The sequence below is a fragment of the Heloderma suspectum genome, chromosome 9 (genome assembly GCF_057233095.1).
Source record: "Heloderma suspectum isolate Gila_16-S chromosome 9, 16-S_ref, whole genome shotgun sequence".
Classification (NCBI taxonomy): domain Eukaryota; kingdom Metazoa; phylum Chordata; class Lepidosauria; order Squamata; family Helodermatidae; genus Heloderma; species Heloderma suspectum.
In genome coordinates, this window is record NC_139466.1 from 11,663,952 (window position 1) to 11,685,671 (window position 21,720).

General features: G+C 45.0%; 1 protein-coding gene across 1 annotated transcript in view; it reads left to right on the forward strand.

The window, feature by feature from the left end:
* The window catches only part of AFF2 (ALF transcription elongation factor 2), a 574,244-nt gene that overhangs the window by 529,525 nt on the left and 22,999 nt on the right, over positions 1-21,720 (forward strand). The window contains exons 13-16 of the mRNA XM_084813687.1: positions 903-1,122; positions 8,100-8,236; positions 10,168-10,231; positions 14,196-14,332. Of these exons, the coding sequence (XP_084669813.1) occupies positions 903-1,122; positions 8,100-8,236; positions 10,168-10,231; positions 14,196-14,332 (558 nt within the window). The remainder of the gene's footprint in view (positions 1-902; positions 1,123-8,099; positions 8,237-10,167; positions 10,232-14,195; positions 14,333-21,720) is intronic.

The following is a 21,720-nucleotide window of genomic DNA, read 5'->3' on the forward strand; positions in this document are numbered from 1 at the left end:
CCAGGCTGGTGAAGGCTGTACTACCCATTTTTTTTCCTGCACAGAGCAAAGCGGGATCCAATGCTATATGGAAGCTACAGAGGCTCATGCGACAGATGGGGTCCCAGCAGCAGAAGGAATACTCAGGCAATGTAGCCAGGGACATATGAGAATTTTGGTTTTGCTTGCAAAGCATGCAGACATTGCACCAGATGCAATTGTGAGGGTGAGCGCATGTTTACCAAAAATAGTCGCAAATTGTCAAACATGTGCTCACATCCGTCTTGTTCCCAATTCCCAGTTCGATGTGCACAAATTTCCTAAATTGCGCAAATTTCCTCAGTAGATTAAATGAGCCAGCTTTAGTCTATGGAGGAAATCTGCGCAAGTTAGGACATTTGTGCAAATTTGGGGAGGCTTGCGCAAATCTCCCGTTCGCTTGCTGCTTGATTTGCATAAGTTTCCTGTTTGTGCAGAGTGAGCAGTGATCGCAAACGCAAACAAGAATTGGGCACAAGATGAGTAGCAAGATGTCTGAAGAATCAAAAAGAGCTGGGGCCAACACCTGGTACCCTCCAAATGTTTTTGACCTCAGCTCCCATCAGCCCCAGTCATCATGGCCAATTGTCAGGAAAGTTGGATTTGTAGTCCAAAACATCTGGAGGGCACCAAGTTGGGGAAAGCTGCTGGTGTGAAATCCAGAAAGCACTGACACCTGACCTTCAAGGGGCAGGTATACATGCACCTTCTGACTCACAGGGCAGAAATTTTGGGAAAACCCTGGTCCTGTCCTCAGTGGGCACAGGCACTTGTGACTTATCAGGAGGCCGGACGGTCTCCCTATATCTGGCCAGGTATTTCTTCATGTGGGTGTCGAGCCATCTCTGATTATAACAACTGATCCCTTCTGTCTTCCTTGGCAGCAACAACTCTGTTAAAAAGGTGACAAAGAAAAGAGAAGAGAAGCTGTTTCCACCACCGTTGTCTCCTCTGCTCGATGAGACGGCACCTCGGCGGAACAACAGCAATGAGAACAGCTCCTTTGGCCAAGAGAACACCCTGTCAAACCCCTTGCAGACCAACACCTGCTCCAAGCACCGGAAAAACGAGAACAAATCCTCTTCCAACTCCAAGGGGATCTGTGTAAGTCACTCAAAGGAGGTTGTTGAAAGTGAAGAAGATAAAACAAAAGAGAAAATTCTGGCAGCAGGATATAAGGAACTGCCTTGTGTTGAGGCAGGCCATTTATCTATCATGACTCATACTGTCTGCTCCAGACCTGCTAAACACTGACCAATGGCTAGGCATAGTTAAAGTCAAACTACACATAGGGATACACAGCTTTTGTTAAATCCATTCTGTTTGTGTTTCCCAGATTGTCAGGCATCTTTCATTCCATTGTCTGCTCAATGGCGGAATCTGGGGTATTTCTAGGGATGTACAAGAATTTCATTCCACTTGCACAGTAGTGTGTAACTGAAGGTTAGCTTTTTATTTACTCTAGTGGAAGCGCATGTCACACGGATTTGGATGGGGACCACTGCACACTAGGAGGGGAGGATTAAACCTTTCCCCCAGCACCATTTTTCCCCAAATCCCCCCCCCCGTGTTTTTTCAAGCCTCCATTGATGCCCCTGGAGACCATTTCCTTTTTTTAACACCCCCACCCCAAGGTAGGGATTTCAGGAAAAATGTTAAGGGGAAAGTTTGATCCTCCCCTCTCAGTGCATGGTGATCCCAATCTGAATTAGGGCCATATGTGCTTTTGTTGTTCAGTCGTTCAGTCGTGTCCGACTCTTCGTGACCCCATGGACCACAGCATGCCAGGCCTTCCTGTCCTGCACTCTCTCCCAGATTGTGCTCAAGTTCATATTCATTGCATCGGTGATGCTATCTAGCCATCTCATCCTCTGCCGTCCCCTTCTCCTTTTGCCTTCAGTTTTTCCCAGCATCAGGGTCTTTTCCAGAGAGTTTTCTCTTCGCATTAGGTGGCCAAAATATTTGAGCTTCAGCTTCAGTATCTGTCCTTCCAATGAGCACTCAGGGTTGATTTCCTTTAGGATTGACTGATACGACCTCCTTGCAGTCCAGGGGACTCGTAAGAGTCTTCTCCAGCACCACAGTTCGAAAGCATCAGTTCTTCGGCGCTCAGCCTTCCTTATAGTCCAGCTCTCACAGCCATACATTACTACTGTGAAAACCATAGCTTTGATTAGATGGACCTTTGTCGGCAAGGTGATGTCTCTGCTTCTTACTATGCTGTCTAGGTTTGCCATAGCTTTCCTCCTAAGGAGCAAGCGTCTTTTAATTTCATGGCTACAGTCACCGTCTGCGGTGATCTTGGAGCCCAAGAAAGTAAAATCTGTCACAGCTTCCATTTCTTCCCCTTCTATATGCCAGGAAGTGATGGGGCCAGATGCCATGATCTTCGTGTTTTTAATGTTGAGTTTCAAACCAGCTTTTGCACTCTCCTCTTTCACCCTCAACAAGAGGCTGTTTAGATCCTCTTCGCTTTCTGCCATTAGGGTGGTATCGTCTGCATATCGGAGGTTGTTGATAATTCTCCCCGCAATCTTAATTCTGACCTGTGATTCATCCAACCCGGCGTTTCTCATAATGTACTCTGCATATAAGTTAAATAAGCAGGGTGGCAATATGCAGCCTTGTTGTACTCCTTTCCCAATTTTGAACCAATCGGTTGTTCCATGTCTGGTTCTTACTGTTGCTTCTTGACCCTCGTACAGGTTTCTCAGGAGACAGGTAAGGTGGTCTGGTACTCCCATCACTTTAAGAATTTGCCACAGTTTGTTGTGATCCACACAATCAAAGGCTTTAGCGTAGTCAATGAAGCAGAAATAGACATTTTTCTGGAATTCTCTTGCTTTCTCCCTGATCCAGTGAATGTTGGCGATTTGATCTCTAGTTCCTCTGCCTCTTCGAAACCCAGCTTGTACTTCCAGTAGTTCTCAGTTCACATACTGCTGAAGCCTAGCTTGTAGGATTTTGAGCATCACCCTGCTGGCATGTGAAATGAGCGCAATTGTGCAGTAGTTTGAACACTCTTTGGCATTGCCTTTCTTTGGAATTGGAATGTAAACTGACCTTTTCCAGTCTTGCAGCCACTGTTGAGTGTTCCAAATGTGTTGGCATATTGAGTGCAGCACTTTAACAGCATCATCTTTTAGGATTTTAAATAACTCAGTTGGAATACTGTCATCTCCGCCAGCTTTGTTGTTACTAATGCTTCCTAAGGCCCACTTGACTTCACTCTCGAGGATGTCCGGCTCAAGTTCAGTGACCGCACTATCATGACTATCAGGGACATTCAAATCTTTCCTGTATAGTTCTTCTGTGTATTCTTTCCACCTCTTCTTAATCTCATCTGCTTCTGTTAGGTCCCTGCCTTCTTTGTCCTTTATCATGCCCGTCTTTGCACAAAACGTTCCCTTGAGATCTCTGATTTTCTTGAAGAGATCTCTAGTCTTTCCCATTCTGTTGTTTTCCTCCATTTCTTTGCATTGTTCATTTAAGAAGGCCTTCTTGTCTCTCCTTGCTATTCTCTGGAACTCTGCATTCAGTTGCATATATCTTCCCCTTTCTCCCTTGCTTTTCACTTCCCTTCTTTCCTCAGCTACTTGTACAGCCTCCTCAGACAGCCACTTGGCTTTCTTGCATTTCTTTTCTTTGGGATGGATTTCGTTGCTGCCTCCTGAACAATGTTACGGATCTCCATCCATAGTTCCTCAGGCATTCTGTCTATCAGGTCTAATCCCTTAAATCTATTCCTCACCTCCACTGTATATTCATAAGGGATATGATTTAGGTCATACCTGAATGGTTTAGTGGTTTCCCTACATTCTTCAATTTAAGCCAAAATTTTGCAACCAGAAGCTCATGATCTGAGCCACAGTCAGCTCCAGGTCTTGTTTTTACTGACTGTATAGAGCTTCTCCATCTTTGGCTGCAAAGGACATAATCAATCTGATTTCGATACTGACCATCTGGTGATGTCCATGTGTAGAGTCGTCTCTTGTGCTGTTGGAAAAGAGTGTTTGCTATGATCAGCGTGTTCTCTTGGCAAAACTCTATTAGCTTTTGTCCTGCTTCATTTTGTACACCAAGGCCATGCCTACCTGTTATCCCGGTGATTTCTTGACTTCCTACTTTAGCATTCCAATCCCCTATGATAAAGAGGACATCTTTTTGGGGTGTTAGTTCTAGAAGGTGTTGTAGGTCTTCATAGAACCGATCAACCTCAGCTTCTTCGGCATTAGTGGTTGGGGCATAGACTTGAATTACTGTGATGTCGAATGGTTTGCGTTGGATTTGTACTGAGGTCATTCTATCGTTTTTGAGATTGTACCCCAGTACTGCTTTTCCCTCCCTTTTGTTTACTATGAGTGCTACTCCATTTCTTCTAAGGGATTCTTGCCCACAGTCGTAGATATGATGGTCACCTGAATTAAATTCGCCCATGCCTGTCCATTTTAGTTCGCTGATTCCCAAGATGTCGATGTTCAATCTTGCCATCTCATGTTTGACCACCTCCAGCTTACCTTGATTCATTGATCTGACATTCCAGGTTCCTAAACAATATTGTTCTTTACAGCATCGGATTTTCTTTTCACCACCAGACACATCCACAGCTGAGTGCCCTTTTGGCTTTGGCCCAGCCACTTCACTCTTTCTGGCGCTACTTGGAAATTCCCTCTGCTCTTCCCCAGTAGTATATTGGACACCTTCCGACCTGAGGGGCTCATCTTCTGGCGTCATATCTTTTCGCCTTGTGATACGTTCCATGGGGTTTTCTTGGCAAGAATACTGGAGTGGGTTGCCATTTCCTTCTCCAGTGGACCACATTTTGTCAGAACTCTCTGCCATGACCTGTCCGTCTTGGGTGGCCCTGCACGGCATAGCTTATGGCTTCACTGAGTTATGCAAGCCCCTTCGCCACAACAAGGCAGTGATCCATGAAGGGGCATATGTGCTTACACTAGAGTAAATAAAAAGCAGACCTTTCATTACACGCTATGCGATTAGCACTTAGTTTTACTCTTAGTGGCTAAGGTTGGGCCAAATATAAAGATGGGAAAACCAGTGATTTTCAAGCTCACCTAACTTCTCCTAAATTAACTTCAAAGCTTGTTTCAGCTTGCTCCCATTTTTTACCTATTTTTTGTCTCATTCAAATGGGAAAGTGCACATTTAGAATGACAAAAGTGCCCAATTCTGTACATATTTTTCAAAAGCATACACCTTTCCCCCATTGACTGAAGTGTGAAAATCTGGGGGGGGGGTTAAAAAGTATATTTCAAAGTGCATATTCTTTAAAAAAAAATGAATGTTCAAGCACAATCACAAATTCAAGAATTTGCTAACATTCCTTTTAAAAGAGCACTCCTCACATTCACATTTGGGATTGCAAATGGGACAAGTTCATATGATTTACAAACAGAAACAAAATTCTCAGACATCCCTAGCCAAACGTTCTCCAGGGAGAACCCTTGGCCATACTTGAGGGTTGAGCGACAAAAGAGAAATGCAAAACTGTCCTATTTTTTTCCAGTACACCCAGTGTACACAGTGGTGCTCTTCCTGCACTTTCCATCTCACACCCCCACAATCCTCACTCCAAGTGATGATACATCATGATGTAACATCATTCCAATGGGAACTCTGGGAAAACACCGTGTTCCCCAATGAGCTGCCGCCATTTTTCCCCCAGAATCCTGCTTGGGGTAGTTCTACATCATGAATTAAGCCACCTTGAATATTCAATTCAGGACAGATAAAAGGAGGTGATTCTTCACACAGTGCATAGTTAAACTATGGAATTCACTTGCACAAGACTAGGGATGGCAGAGAATTCCGTCATGGATCTCGGTGAGGCCGAATGCCAGTGCATTCAGCCCCCCAAACTCTGTGGCGGAATGGCCTGCCATCCCCCTGCCCCCCCGCGGATCCCCCCCGGGACAAGACTTACCTGGGGCGGACCTTCTGGGCTGCAGCGGCTCCAGCGGCAGCTGCAACAGCTCCGGTGGCTGGTCTTCCGACCGGCTGCCGCCGCTGCCATTTGCAGTCTTGTGTAAAAAAAAAAAAAAACACGACGTGATAGGCTACGTAAAGATTTACGTAGCATATCATGGCTGGGTTTTTTAAAAAAAACCCGTGTATGCAAATGGCGGCTACGGCTGCCGCCATTTGCGTTCCTTATTTTTGGCCGTCTTAGTCTACATAAATATTTACATAGATTATGACGGTGAAAATAAAGGGGAACGCAAATAGCGTAGCGGGCGCTATTTGCGTTCCTTTTTGATTTGCCATTTTAGGCTACGTAAATATTTACGTAGGCTAAAACGGTGAATCAAAAAAGGACGCAAATAGCGCCTGCTACGCTATTTGTGTTCCCCTTTATTTTCACCGTCATAGTCTACGTAAATATTTATGTAGATTAAGACGGCCAAAAATAAGGAACGCAAATGGTGGCGGCCGTAGCCGCCGCCATTTGCATACGCGGGTTTTGTTTGTTTTCTCCCAGAGCCCTCCGCGGCCGGAAATCCGGCTGCGGATGGCTCTGGCCTCGCTGGGCCTGGCCAGCTGCTCCCAGAGCTGCTATGGAGCATAGCCGGCTGTGGAGGATTCCGGGGGGGAGGAACGGATCACCTCTCCCCTGTCGAGGATTCCGGGGGGAGGGACGGAATGCCTCCCCCCCCCACCATCAACATAATCCGTGGAAAGGTAGATGATTTTTGTACATCCCTACACAAGACATAGTGATTGCCGCCAATTTGGGTGGCTTTAAAAGTGGGTTAGACAAACTCCTGGAGGAGTGCACTGTCCATGGCTACTAGCCCTGATTAGGGATGGCACAGGCGCCCAATTCAGTCCAGGAATCTGGCAGACCTGCTCCTGCCCACAACCCCCACACACTGCTCTCCAAGCCCCTGCCCCTGCTTGCCCCCTGCCAGTGCTCGGCAAATGGTCTGCACTCACCCCAGCAACCTCATCAAGCTTCGTGGTCACCATTTTTTGAGAAAGAAAATGGCAATCGCAAAAATGCGCAAATTTGCGCACACATTTTCATAACACACTAATGTGTGCCTTCACAAAAATGTGCATTTTACACATGAGAATATGCAAATTTGCAAAATGCGCATTTCTGCGAATACAAAAACATGCGCATTTTTGCGATCGCCATTTTTTTTTTTTAGAAATGGCAACCGCAGACCTCGATGAGGCCACTGGGGTGAGTGTGGGCTGCTCACCAATCATGGGAGGGGCATAAGCGTGGTCCGGGGATCGGCAAGCGGGAGCAGGAGCTGGGCAGGAATCCAGAGAACCCAGACAGGAGTGAGTTTGCACATTCCTAGTCCTGATGGCTCTATGCTGCCTCCAGTATCAGAGGCAGTATGCTTATATACACTAGTTGCTGGGGAACATGGGCAAAAGGGGAACACAGGATTCTGCCTTATACCAAGTTGGACCATTGGTCCACCTAGCCCAGTATTATTGACACTGGCTGGTAGCAGTTCTCCAGGGTTTCAGGCAGGGGTTTTTCCAACCCAGCCTGGAGATGCCAGGGTTTGAAGCTGTGACCTTCTGAATGCAAAGCAGGTTCTCTACCACGGAGCTACAGCTCTTCCCCTGTTATTATGGTTTGCAGAAAAAAAAAAACATGGTAATTATCCCCTTTAATAGAATCAATCTATGATGTGACAGATATGATTTAAGGTGTGTGTGTTTGCAGGGGGGTCATGAATTATTTTTCAGCGGCAGCCCCACTGCTCATCCCCAGCCCAGCCCTCATACTCGGAAACTGGGGATTTTCACTTGCCATTCAGCTCCTTACATTTTTATTTTAATAAGCAAGCAATGCTACAAGGAACCCATGCTGACATTACACTTTGGGGAAGTGGGTGTTAATGATGCCGTGCATGTGAGTAATATGTAGCTGCTTGTGCTTAATTAATCTACTGAGCTTGACTTATGACATGAAGTCCACGAGATGCAAAATATGTGCCTGGATTTTAATTTCAAGATACACAGACTTGCCTTATGTGACATACAAAGGTATTATTAGTCTGAAAGCTGAAGCTTCTAATTAAAATCACTTTCTGCAGGAGGAAGACTCCCACAGCAGGCCCCCAAACACTCTGCTTGACACCAGCCATCTAGACAATGACATCTGGTCCACAACTCCTGCCTTCGCCAATGGGAATTCTGAGCCAAGAAGACCTAAAATAACATTTGATGACATGTAGGTAGTAAGACCAAACCCATGCGGTCATTTCTTGATCAGACTTTACACTGCCGAGGCCCTGTAATTGTCTAGACTTGATTGTAAGGCCTTGCAGCGCTGGTTTCAACGGTAGGCATGGTTGGATACCTGCCAACAGGGCCCCACTGACAAGAGTCTCCTGGAGTTGCTCCTCCTCTCTAACATTGCAACCTGCTTGTTTGCTGGTCTCTCACCCTTGCCCAGACAACTATGGCAGTGAGAAGGAGGACTAGATGCCACTGTCTACTTGCTCACTGGCTCTCTGCCAGCGAAACAAGCCAGAGGTAGCAATGAGGAGGAAGAGGAGGAGGAGAAGCTGCTGATGACAACGGTGGTGAGAAGGTAGACTCTTTGAAGGAGGGGGCATTGAGAGTGTCTTGCTTAAACAATCTCTTGTCCAATCCAGTGGTAATTAAATGATATCTCATGCAGAGTGGAATCCAAGGTGGCTCTACACTTTGTAGGGCAGATACCGTTGAAGCAGGAGTCCATCTTTAAACAGCCACACACACCCCATCAAGGAGTCACATCCAAGCAAGGTGTGCCTGCCTGTCTTAAAGTCACAGGGGGTTTTACTGCAGGAAACAGTGGTGTAACTGCCGCACTCGTGTCTGCTGTGTAATGTGCAGAGCCACCTCTGTTGGTCCATCTCAGCTAGTATTGTCTATTCTGCCTGGCAGCAGTTCCCTGGGGTCTCAAAGCCCAACTAGACACGATGCTAATTGCATGAATGCATGTAGGATGTCTAGTTTTAACTGAAGAACAGTCCTATATGCAAAATGTATGCTCTACCGCTGAGCTATGGCCCCTCTCCTCTGTCATGCATACATATGAGATGTTAGTTTGACCATAATCTTAGACAGCATATGCCTTTTTTCTCTCTTTAAACAAAAGCGCTCATCATTTATAATCAAGCAAGTTTATTTTGTTGATGATTGTGTTCAGATGAACATGGCTGGCTATTTCTCTTTTCTAGATACAGATATATAGATACCTAATTTTGCATTTAAGGTTTTCTAATGGAACCTTGTTCTGGTTAATCACTTTGAATTGTTTCTGTTTTCCTCTTGTTCAGCAAAGTTTAATAGGCTCCTTTGAGCTTCCAGTTTCCACTGTTAGCCATTTTGCAGCCAGCTCATCAATCACATCTTTGTATCCAGCAGCTTTGCACTGCTAAGAATGAAAGAAGCAAAAAATAAATGGGTGCCGTTTGTCTTGGAAGCCATTCAGCACGTTTAATCGGATTTTTAAAAACTGTGGTCCTCTGCAGACATAATGATTAGCCATGGCTTATCTTTCCTAACATTGGGTTACGCATTACACCCAGTTTCCTAACCCTTAATTAAGAATTGGCTGCAAACCACAAAGGGAAACCATCAACTAAACTATAGTTTGTGTTACTCATGGTTAAGCTTTACATCTGCACTGAGCAAGCCATGACAATGGGAGTTCATTCATGTGCTGAGTTTCTCTGATGTCTCCGGGTCTCACTGATGTCTCCCGATATGCTCCCTCTGGGAGACAGGCCCTGCTTCAGGACATTAAACCATGGTTCACTGTTCGTTTGGACTCAAGAGTCAATGTGGTGTAGTAGTCAGAGTATCATGCTTTTGATGAGGGAAAGCCAGGTTCAAATCCCTACTTAGCTATGAAGCTTACCAGGTGATCTTGGTCCAGTCACTCTTCCTCAGCCTAACCTACCTCACAGTACCGTTGGGCAGATAAAGTAGGAGAGGAAAGCCATATGCATGACCATGAGCTCCTTGGAAGAAGGTCTGGAAGTTTAAAAAATGGTTTAAGGAGCCAAGGTTAAGAAGGCAATGAGCCAAGGTAAGCATTATGAGGAAACTGAACCCTCATCTGTTGCTGCTCCTGCTTTCTTCTTATTGTTCTTGTTCTTCTTTCCTTAGGCTTCACAATGCAGATTACTACATGCAAGAGGCCAAAAAGCTAAAGCACAAAGCAGATGCCCTGGTAGGTGTCCAAACTGCACTTTTCTGTGCCTGGCTCGTCAGCTTATTCAGCACTGTGGTGCAGCTTGCAAAAAAAGTATCAGGATAAGCCAGAGGGCTGCTTCTAATTTGCATGCCTTATTAAAGTGTGCAATTAATTACACTAATTATTGGCACGCAGCGCCATTAATTAACAGGATCTGCACATCATCTGCAGTAATGCAGAGTGTTCCCAGATATGTCTTCTGGCCAAGTGACAACAGTCACAAAATTCCAAGTTGGATTTACCAATAAGCCAGCAAAATGTTGATCACTGGGACAGGCAGAGTGGAGAAAGAGCCTCTATGTGTAAGGATCCCTGTGGGATAGGTAAGGCAGGTTTCATCCCATTGATTGTAGCCTATTTAGCCTGACCATCAGCATTCAGTGCAGGTAACTGAGAACTGAGCCTGCTCCTGATGTCCATAGGGTTCCAGTTCTTTGTCATGCCAGAATGTGTCACTAAACTGTGACCAAAAGGAGTGGGGTAGACCTTGACACAGGACTGCTTGTTTTGGCAACATCCCCGTGGCTCTTATAAAATATAAATTGAGAGTAAGTATTGTATAGTGGTTAGAGCAGCCTTCCCTAACCTGGTCCCCTCCAGATGTGTTGGACTGCAACTCCCATCATTCTCAGCCACCATGACCAAACAGGCTGGCTGGGAATTATGGAAGTTGTGGTCCATCACATCTGGAGGGCACCAGATTGGGGAAGGCTGGGTTTGAGTGTTGTCCAGGGAGACCCAGGTTCAAATCCCCATTCAGCCATAAAGCTCACTGGATGGCCATGGGACGGTCATCATCTCTTAGGCTAACCTACACTGCAGGGCTGTTGGGAAGGTAAAACAGGGAAGGGGGAGATCCTGAGCTATCCTGAGCTTCTTGGAGGCAGGGGGAGGGAGGAAAAGCATGTCATGAATAAGTAGTCATCCTGCCCTTGGAGGAGGCCCACCTCATAAGAACGTAAGAGGAGCCATGCTGAATCAGACCAGGGGTCCATCTTTTCCAGCATTCAGTCCACACGGTGGCCAAACAGGTGCCTGTAAGAAGCCCACAAGTAGGACATGAATGCAATAACATTGTCCCTTGTTTGGGTTCCTGTATTCCACTTGCCAAAGATTTGTTTCATTTATTTCATTTATTATATTTCTATATCTTCCCATAGCCAAAGCTCTCTGGGCGGTTCACAAAAATTAAAAACCATTAAAATACATTTACAAAGTACAAAAACCATTTACATAAAAAAAGATAAACAGATAGCACACACAGAGAGACAAGCAGACAACATATATCTAAAAACAATTTTTGAACCATCAGCCCAAGACAATCCAGGACCTGATAAAAAACCTCATTCTATGCTGCCAAATGCCTGAGAGAAGAGGGCAGGTTTAACTTGGCACTGAAAAGATAACAATGTTGGTGCCAGGTAGGCCTCATCGGGCAGATCATTCCATAATTGCGGGGCCACCACTGAGAAGGCCCTCTCCCTTGTAGCTACCCTCTGAGCTTCCCCTGGAGGAGGGCCTTAGATGCTGAATGTAGTATACGGGTTGGTTCAAAGGGATGCTTTGACTTAGATTCCTGCATTGAACAAGGGGTTGGACTCAATGGTCATATAGGCCCCTTCCAACCCTACTATTCTATGATTCTGTAAGTTCTATCCTGTTACGAGTTATAGAGCACCGGCTTTGCATGCAGAAAGTTCCAAGTTCAATCCCTGGCATCACAAGTAGGGCTGGAAAAACTCCTGCCCCAAACCCTGGAGAGCTGTTGCCAGTCGGTGTTGACAATACTGGGCTAGATGGCCTGATCGTCTGACTCAGCATAAGGCAGCTTCCTATGTTCCTATGTTTATGGGTGAGGATGCTGCCTTATCCCAGGTCAGACTATTTGTCCTTCTAGCCCAATATTGTCAACACTGACCGGCAGATGCTCTCCAGGGTTTCAGGCAGGAGTCTTTCCCAGTCTTACCCAGAAGTGCCTGGGGCTGAACATGGGTCCATCTACAAGCAAAGCGAGTGCTCTGCTGCAGAGCCATGGCCCCTCCCTGACCATCAAGTCCCTCCCTGACCATCAAGCAGGCTCAGGTTGATGGCTGGCGCCTGACTCAGGAGAGCGCTTGCTGATTAAGGATGCTCCCTATTGAGACAGCTCGCAGAAGCATGCTCTCAACGCCTCCCATGGCTGGTTGACCATTAAAGGAATGCGCACATCATCAAGGTGCTAGTCCACTGCCCCCTCTCCACTAGCAAGTATTTACAGGCACAGGCCCATGGCTGCCGGCATATGCTGTGCCCCACCTCCCCACCCCCGGCCTTCTGCCACTGCCTGAGTCACTCGGCATGTCAACGAGTCTTCCATCCCATTACGTTTTTCTGCGCCTACAGAAAACCGTCCCAGCGGCGGTTCGGCAGCGGTTCGGCGGGGGCGGCAGCCGGTCTCCCGACCGGCTGCCGCTGCCGCCATTACAAAATAAAAAAGTAAAAAAAAAAAACACACACACCCATGATAGGCTACGTGACGATTTACGTAGCCTATCACGGCTAGATTTCCAAAGTCAGCCGTGATAGGCTACATAAATCGTCATGTAGCCTATCACGGGTGACTTTGGGGGGGGGGGAAAGCGCGTACGTATTTGCGTTCCTTATTTTGGCATATCTAGTCTACGTAAAGATTTACGTAGACTACGGCGAAAATAAGGGCAACGCAAATAGTGTTCCCTTATTTTCTCCGTAGTCTACGTAAATCTTTACGTAGACTAGACGTGCCAAAATAAGGAACGCAAATGGCGGCGCCCGTGGGCTGCCGCCATTTGCGTACGCGCTTTTTTTTTCCCCCAAAGTCACCCGTGATAGGCTACGTGACGATTAACGTAGCCTATCACGGCTGACTTTGGAAGTCTAGCCGTGATAGGCTACGTTAATCGTTACGTAGCCTATCACGGGGTTTTTTGTTTGTTTTTTTTCACTTTTTCTTTCGCGGCCGGGGAGACGGGGCGCTTCTCCCTGGCCTGAATTTCGGCCGGGCGAGGCGGGGTAGCCTCCCCCCCCTCGCATGAACTTCGGGGGGAGAAGTGAAGCGCCTTCCCCCCACCGCGAATCACCCCTGCGAAAAGGTAAGTGACTTTCGTACATCCCTACACCCAGCAGGACTCCTCTGGACCCAGAGATGAGTGCGGCTGCTCTGCCAGTCTCCAGAGTTTGGATTCTTTGGAATCCAGCCTCATTTGAGTCCTTGGCGGAATTCTCCAGCATCCCTAGTCAGGGGTATTAAACTTCTTTCAACCTGAGGGCCAAATTCCATTTCGGAGAAACCCTCGGGGGCCACATTCCAGTGGTGGGCAGGGCCAAAAGCAAAAGGGGTGGAGCTAAAGGCAAAGGGGGAAGGGCCAGAATACTAAAAATACCAGCCTTCTTTAACTTAATGCTCTTACTGCCAAGAATGAAGCCCTAGAAGAGGCATTTCAACCTTTTAGAGGGGGTGGGCTACACAAAAGCCTGGAAACCACAAAAGGATTGCTGGTCAGGGGAAACAGAGTGAGGCCAGGATAAGGAGGCACGGCAATCTAGGGAACCCAGCTGGGCCAAATTTGGCCCCCGGAACTGAAGTTCTTCACTGATGTTTTAAGTCATCCTTGGTATAGGGAAGATACAGGTGTTCATCCAGATGGATGGATGGATGGATGGCTAGATGGCTAGATAGATGACTAGATAGATGACTAGATAGATGGCTAGACAGATAGCTATCCCATCAGCTGCACATATGGATCTCCCTTGCTGGACTGGATTGTAAGACTCCAAGAGCTGGCAGTCCCTGAGTTTAGTACTTAAAAAAAAAAAAAATGGTCCAGCTTCAGTGGACCATCGTGCTTACCATTACCGTATAGCAATCTTGAAGTCAAAACTGGAGCATTATCTTGAATGGGTTCCTTCTTTATTTTTTCAGCTGGAAAAGTTTGGCAAAGCCGTGAATTATGCTGATGCTGCCCTTTCCTTCATCGAGTGTGGGAATGCTATGGAGCGCGATCCATTAGAAGCAAAATCTCCATACACCATGTACTCGGAGACTGTGGAACTCATCAGGTTAATGTCTTTTCTGTGATCGTTTTCGTAATCTCATTTCGCTCATAATTAGAACTTGCTACGTTTTTTAAAAGTATCATTTTGACCTCATTAATGATCAGTCCAAGGCATCTTCATCTCAGAAGTCATCATAATTAGTTCTTCTTGCCATTTTATTAATGTCACAGAAAATTTATAATTGATGGACACTGCTCTTATAAATTAGCCCCGTTAGAGGTTATAATGTGTGTGTTATATAATTTGCAATATTCATAAAATTAAAATTGAAATGTAGTGGGTGGAAGTAAAGCATAGTAATTTCACCATTTGGCAATGACACTTGTCTTTTAAAAGGGATAGTTTTATCTTTCCAAACGTTAAAGACAGTCCATCGGGATCTCTGTTACAAACCCTGTTTTCCAGAGCTTTATAATTTGGCTGTAAAAAATTGTTCCAGGATGAAATTTGGCAGATAAAGTTGCAGCTTGCAAGCACCCAATTTGCATATATATGCACAAAATACAAGTAAATTCAGCTTGCATTCTACAAGCATAGGCCCACATCTGTTTACTTACAACATTTATATGCCACCCCATAATATAATATTTTCTGGCTGATATGGGTTTCAATTTTTGACAGTTGCTGTTTCATGGCAGGCAAAACAGTTTGGTGGCGGGGGGGGGGACTACTTTCTACTCCTTCATACATTTTTTGTGCCTTTTCATGTTCATTGTTTCCCTGATTTGCTATTTCAGCACCATTTTTTCTTACTTGAAATGACTTCTTTACCATGTGATTCTAGGCAATCAGTGATGATGATTCTAGGCAATCAGGGATCACATAGTGAATAGGATGGTGTCACAGCATCATATAGCCAATCATATTTGACATAGTAGCAAACAAAGCAAAGGAGGTAAAATAAAAAATGTGCCCCTGTTGCCCAAAGAATCAGGTCAGTACTTCCTGTCCTGCCATGTTGCACTGGTAGTTTCATTGCCTGCCACCAGAGCAAGACTTTTGTGTATAGTTAGAGACATATTTGGGGGGTGGAGGGAGGAATATTTACAAAAGGAGCCCACCATTTTGACTCATCATTACTAGAAATCACCCAATGGTCATTCAAACGTATGGCTATTTAACGAAACTGCTTGAGCCTAGGAACCCATCTTATGCCTAGTTTTGATTGTGTCACAGTGATCGGATCCATTTTGAGCAAAACCTTCAAAATGTCCTATTTCCAGGATTTTCAAGGAAACGGTGTGTTAGCTGTGTGTGTGTGTGTGTGTGTGTGTGTGTGCGTGCGTGCACATATGTGTGCAGATGTGTGTGCCAAAATTCAGAATTCTAGACCATGTAGAGAAATGCCCTTGTTTTAAAAGGAGTTTGCAGACTGGATGTAAACTACAGCCTTTGGCTAAATTCAAACATGACAGATAAAAATAGTTACGTTGATCAGTATTTCCAGCTCTATTTATGGATTGGTAAATATGAGAGATTCATGACGTTGCTGGAGTCTGACCTGTCCTAGAGCCATTTTCAGTCTAATTTGCTTTTCTGGAATGGCAGTCCTGTAATATGGGCAACGTTTCTTAATAAAAGCTTAAACATGACAGGTATAAAGCTTTTGCCATTTATGTACTAATGTACCAATTTATTTCTTAAAAAATATTGCTAGCCCGCCTTTCCATAATGCTCAAGGCAGCTCACAACATAATTTTAAAAACAGTTATATATCATAATCTATATACAAAATAACCTGGAAACAATAGTAAGAGTAGCCAAGGAAAAGCTTCGGTGGCCAGTTCTCCAATTCCCCTCCCTTCACCTGTGCCAGGGGTACTTGTAGCTCTCCAAATGCTGCTGGCCTATGACTCTCATCTTCCCTTATCATTGGCCATGCTGGCTGGGGCAGATGAGAGTTGTAGTATAGTAACATCTGGAGGGCATACTAACATCTGGAGAACCATCATTTCCCCACCACTGACCTATTCAAAGGCCTTTAAGAACAGATGGACCTTACCAGTGGTGCCCTGGTAAACCATGGAGAGAGGAACATAACGACTGCTTCACTAGAAATCCATTATCCATTTATTTGGACCATCACATTCCAAGTGGACTCTTCACAAAGGACTCTGAGCTGAATTTCCAGTTCTGGTTTGGAGGCAAACTATGGTTTACAGTAACCATCGCTTCTTGTAACAACAAACCATGATTATCTCAAACCAGGGTAGTAGGGAATGTGTGAGCCCCTTGCATGGTTTAATCATGCAAACAGCTGAGGATTCAGAGTTGTTTCTTAACCCTCTGACTCATTTCTTAACCAGTTGGCTGGCATTTGAATACAGAAACTGTTCCCCTTGTGAAGTATTGTCTTTGAGGGCACAATCCTATGTATGTCTAGGCAGAAAAAAAGGTCCTACAATCCTATGCATGTTTAAACAGAAAAAGTTGTAGGACTTTTTTCTGTATAAACATGAATAGGATTGAGCCCTGAGTTGATAAGGAAGTTCCATCTATGGTGTTATACCGGTGATGGCCATTCACACATGCAAGCCATCACTTGATGTTGTAGCCATCAAATGCATGCATCAGCCCAAGTGTACAGAATCAAGCAATGAGCACACCTGTGTGAACCCACTGCTATAATGTTCAGGTTGTTACCTTAGTGACATAGATTTTTAACATGAAAGAATGCAGTGCAGGAGACTACCAAGAAGCATCAATAAAGAAATAGTACACGCTTTGCATTATGAATGAGTATTTGTTTACATAGCAGAAATGTACCGGATTTGAAAAGAAGCTGTTATCTTTGGGGAAATAATATGCCTTGTAAATATTTCAGAATGTGTATTTGCATGCAGCTCTGGTTTAAACAGAAAGGAGAGACTACAGAGGAGGTTTCAATGCCTCAGAATGATCATATATAACATTAAAGCAGAACTAAACCAGACCTACTGGCTGGATGGGGCCAAGATCTGAGGCTACCACAGAGTCTCCCCTTTACTCTGGTGGCCCTAAATTCTAACACTGTGGTTTATGCTGTGTTGCAATTAATCATTTTTATACCTCCATAAGTGTGCATCACCCTTTACAGAACAGCATAAGCAAAAGACAGGTCTGTGCTGCACAGAGCTTACAATCTAAATTTAGACCAGGTTGGAGGAGACCATAGGAAGAGGTGGGGAACTAAAGATAACAAGGGATAAAAGTAAGCAAAAGCTCTTGCATTTTGCTTAGGGTGATGAGGACCAAAGGAGTTAGATCAAACACTTCATGGAATAAGTGGGTTTGTGCTTGGGTCTTGAAGGGAGAGAGAGAACAATGTAGGTATTCTGGGAGGGAGTTCAGATATAAGGGACAGTTCAGCAGTGGTGATCTCTGAGTATATAAAACTTCCTCTCATTGGCCACGGTTCAGAGTGAGCAATAGAAAACAACAACACCCGGTCTCGTTCGGGCCTGTTATCATGAAATGGATACCATTTGAGATACATGGTTCCTGACCATATATATGTATATGCCCATACATTTGAAAGAATGAACGCAATCCAGGTAAAGGTAACCACTTTTGTCCCATTGATCCCAGATGGAGAAACTGAGCATATCTTTAAACTCTCCACTCTATGAGATTTAAAATCTGCTTAACAGTAAGCCAAGCTAGCCATGACAATGGCAGACACAATTCTTTAAATTAAGGTGGAACCAAAAGTTCTCTTAAGATTTCAAGAAATGGGGGGGGGTCTTTTTTTGCCACTGCCACCTATTTCAAGGTTCTGGCAGTGACAGCGATGGCTCTTCCTAAAATCTTACAGGTTGGTTGCCACCATTTTTCTCCTTCCCGTGATTCCTTAGAGAGAGGACAGGAAGCATTGGCTGCACTCTGGCTGGCTTCATGGCAATTTTTTATGTATGTATGTATGTATGTATGCATGCATGTATTTATTTATTTATTTATTACATTTACATCCCACCTTTCTTCCATCATGGAACTCAAGGTGGCTACACGTGGTTCCCAGGTGGTCTCCCCTCCAAGCACTGACCAGAGCCAGACCTGTTTAGCTTCAGCAAGGTGGCTGCCTCATGTGCCTTCAGACTATGCCCTGACATAGCATCACCATAAAGCCAATCAGTCAGTGCTTTCTGTCCTCACTCTAGGGAATCATGGGAATAGGGAAATGATGGCCACTAGCTGCCAAGACTTTGGGGAGTGCTGTCACCACTGGCAGTAAATGTGCCACCCCTGAAAATCACCAAAACGATTCCCCAACTTCAGAGTGTATAAATGGGAAGTTGGTGACACTGATGAGGCAGTTCCTTATGTGAGTCTCTGCCTCGGTCACATATACGGCAGTGAGTGGAGTCTGATTTTAAGAGCGAAAGAGGGGTGCAGGTGAAGGGTGCTGAATCTTCCTTCCCAGCCTGTGGCTTACCTCCTCACAGTCTGCCCCTTGACGTAATTTTTTCATCAGTTGAGCTCCAATACCAGAAGTGAGTCCAGCTCCTTAAAAGTATCTGAGGAAAGGGACTGCGAGAAGGTAAGCTGTAGGTGCAGAGAGGTTCACCACCCCTCCCCCATGTGTCTGTTTTGATCTTTAAATCAGTGTCCCTTTCCAGGTTTCATGCATGATTGGGGCAGGCCCACATTTTAAAGGGCCATTGGCACCAATGGAGGCTTCTTAAAATGGCGGAGGGGCACAGCACTGGGAAGAATTAGACCTTCCCTCCCCAGCAGGACACACACACACACACACACACACACACACACACACTGAAAATGCTCACCACGCTGCAATGGAGGCCTTTAACAGCCTTATTGCAGCACGGAAGGAAAGAAGGGAAGTCCTTCTAATCTCTGATTGGAGATAAGCCAGCAAAGAAGCTGGCAGGCTGGATGGGGACCTCAAGCAGCCTGAATCTGGCCCAGGGCCTGGAAGTTCCCATCCCCATCTTAGAGAGGGCGGGGTCAGTTGCCTTCACATCTAATTCGACCCTTTGTCTGGCTCATGCTCAATATGCCGTGTTATCCCAAAGCTGGAACAGGCAGCCCAAGTGAGTGGCATCTCCTTTCGTTGTGCGCACTTCCCAGCAGACCTTTGTTTTTATCCGTTTTGCTAATTATACCCATTCAGAAGCCCGGATGCAAATGACATTGATTTGTGAGAATGAGCAATGCATCGCAGTGACTCACAATGCCAGAACTAGGACTGCCAAGACTGTTTAGACTAATTGTACCTTTAAACCCCTTCCCTTGAAGATTGCACATCCTCCACGCATACGGATCTTTGTTGTTTGGTCTGACCCACCAAGTATGACGGGAGCAATCATCAAGTGCAGGAGAGAGAGAGGAAGACACTGAACTAAAACGGTCCTATATATAAAGTGCACAGTGATGATGATACCGGGGAGGCAGTGCCCCGATGTAGCGAGAGCAGTGCAGTTCTCCTGAACTTCATTATTCCCTTGTAAATGAGGCCGCCCAAATACCTTAAAACTTTCTTACGCAACACTGAACTCTATTACTTATTCTAACACAAGTACCTGTGAAATTGTATTAAGGCGCAGAACAATGGTTTTTATATGATGATTTGATTTTCAGAAGGCTAAATGCATGGAAGGGGGTGGGGGAGGTGCAGCTTTCCTCAAAGAAGTGAAAATGGAGGGGGAAAAGGAAGGGGATTTTCCTACTCTTTTGCCGTTCAGCAGGGACAGGAAGGCTTTTATTTTTTTATTATTTAAAATATTTCTTGGCCGCCTTTCAGGGCAGAAGCCCTCTCAAGATGGCTTGCAGCAATAAAATACATAAAAACAGTTAAAATATTAAAAGTGATAAAAATGATAAAAACAACAATAAAAGCCAACAATAAAACCAGCAACAATGTTAACAGCAGTAACAGCAACAATAGCGGCCATAGAAGGCCAAGGTAAAATAATATGTTTTCGGCCTTCTTAAAAGTCTGCAATGATGGAGCATGGTGGACCTCCAATGGCAGTTTGTTCCAAAAGGTTTGGGGCCGCTGCAGAGAAGGCCCTCTCCCGTGTCATCACCCACCTGACTGGTCTCAAAGGTTGGCAAATTAGAAGGGACTCTCTTTCTGATCTTAACGTGTGGACAGCCTGATATGGGTCAAGGCGGTCCTTCAAGTAACTTGGTCCCAAACCGTTTAAGGCTTTAAAGGTCAAAACTAGGACTTTGAATTGCAGAGAAAGGGTTTGTAGATCTGTTGGAGAGCTCCCACACTGCATGTACAAGCTTGAGAATACATGCATAGTGCCTAGAGGTTTTGGAGGTGCGGCCTCTGACACATCCCACTTAAAAGGTCTCAGGGAGAAAGACTGGGAAAGATCTTTGCCTGAGGCCCTGAAAAGCCACTGCAAGATTGACCAAAGTCCTGATGGCTCTATGCTACCTCCAGTATCAGAGGCAGTGAGCCTGTGTACACCAGTTGCTAGGGAACATGGGTGGGAGGGTGCTGTTGCACTTGTGTCCTGCTTGTGGGTTTCCCATGGGAAGCTGGTTGGCCACTGTGTGAATGAATGCTGGAGCAGATGGACCCCTGGTCTGATCCAGCATGGCTCTTCTTATGTTCTTATGTTCTTCGTATAAAGCAGGTTCAAGTATTCCTAATAGAAAATATACAAGCTTTGCAAATGAATAGATATGCATCAAAGGATGGTTACATAGGGTGGTCAGGTGTCCTCTCTTACAGAGGCCAGTCCTCTCTTTGAAGGGCTGCTAGAAGACCATCCTCTGTTTGAAGGTGTCCTCTATTTGAAGGGCTGTACTGTCCAATTTGCTTTATTTATTATTTTATGTATTACATTTCCAAACTGCCTGATAACTAATGTTCTCTGGGCAGATTATAAACAGTTAAAAATGAAAATGCCATAGAACAGTTCAAATATAAAATACAATACAAATATTTAAAAGAATAAAATATAATATAATGCAAAACAAGAAACAGCAAAGGCATCGATAAAACAGCCATAATAGCCAGGACTACATCTCTAAAATGCCTGGGAGAAAAGAAAGGTCTTTGCCTGGTGCAGAAAAGATAACAACATAATTGCCAGGTGAACCTCTTTGGGAAGTTTATCCCATAAGTGGGGTGTCATCACTGAGAAGGCCCTCTCAGAATTAAACCAATTCTGATATAAATATAAAGAACCATAAGAGCTGTGGCCCATCAACAGTTAGCAGCACCTGACAGCAAACTGAACAGGCAGGTGCACAGATCACCTGGCCACAGTCTTCTGTACTATAGTGGATATGTACTATATTTCTATTGCAATTATAACAATTATTTATAAATTTGCATATGTATTAACATATGGAAATGTTGGTTGTGTTGGGGAAGGTTCAGGGGAAGGTGTGGATTGATTCACAAGATCCAAAGCCTTCCCATTCCCCCA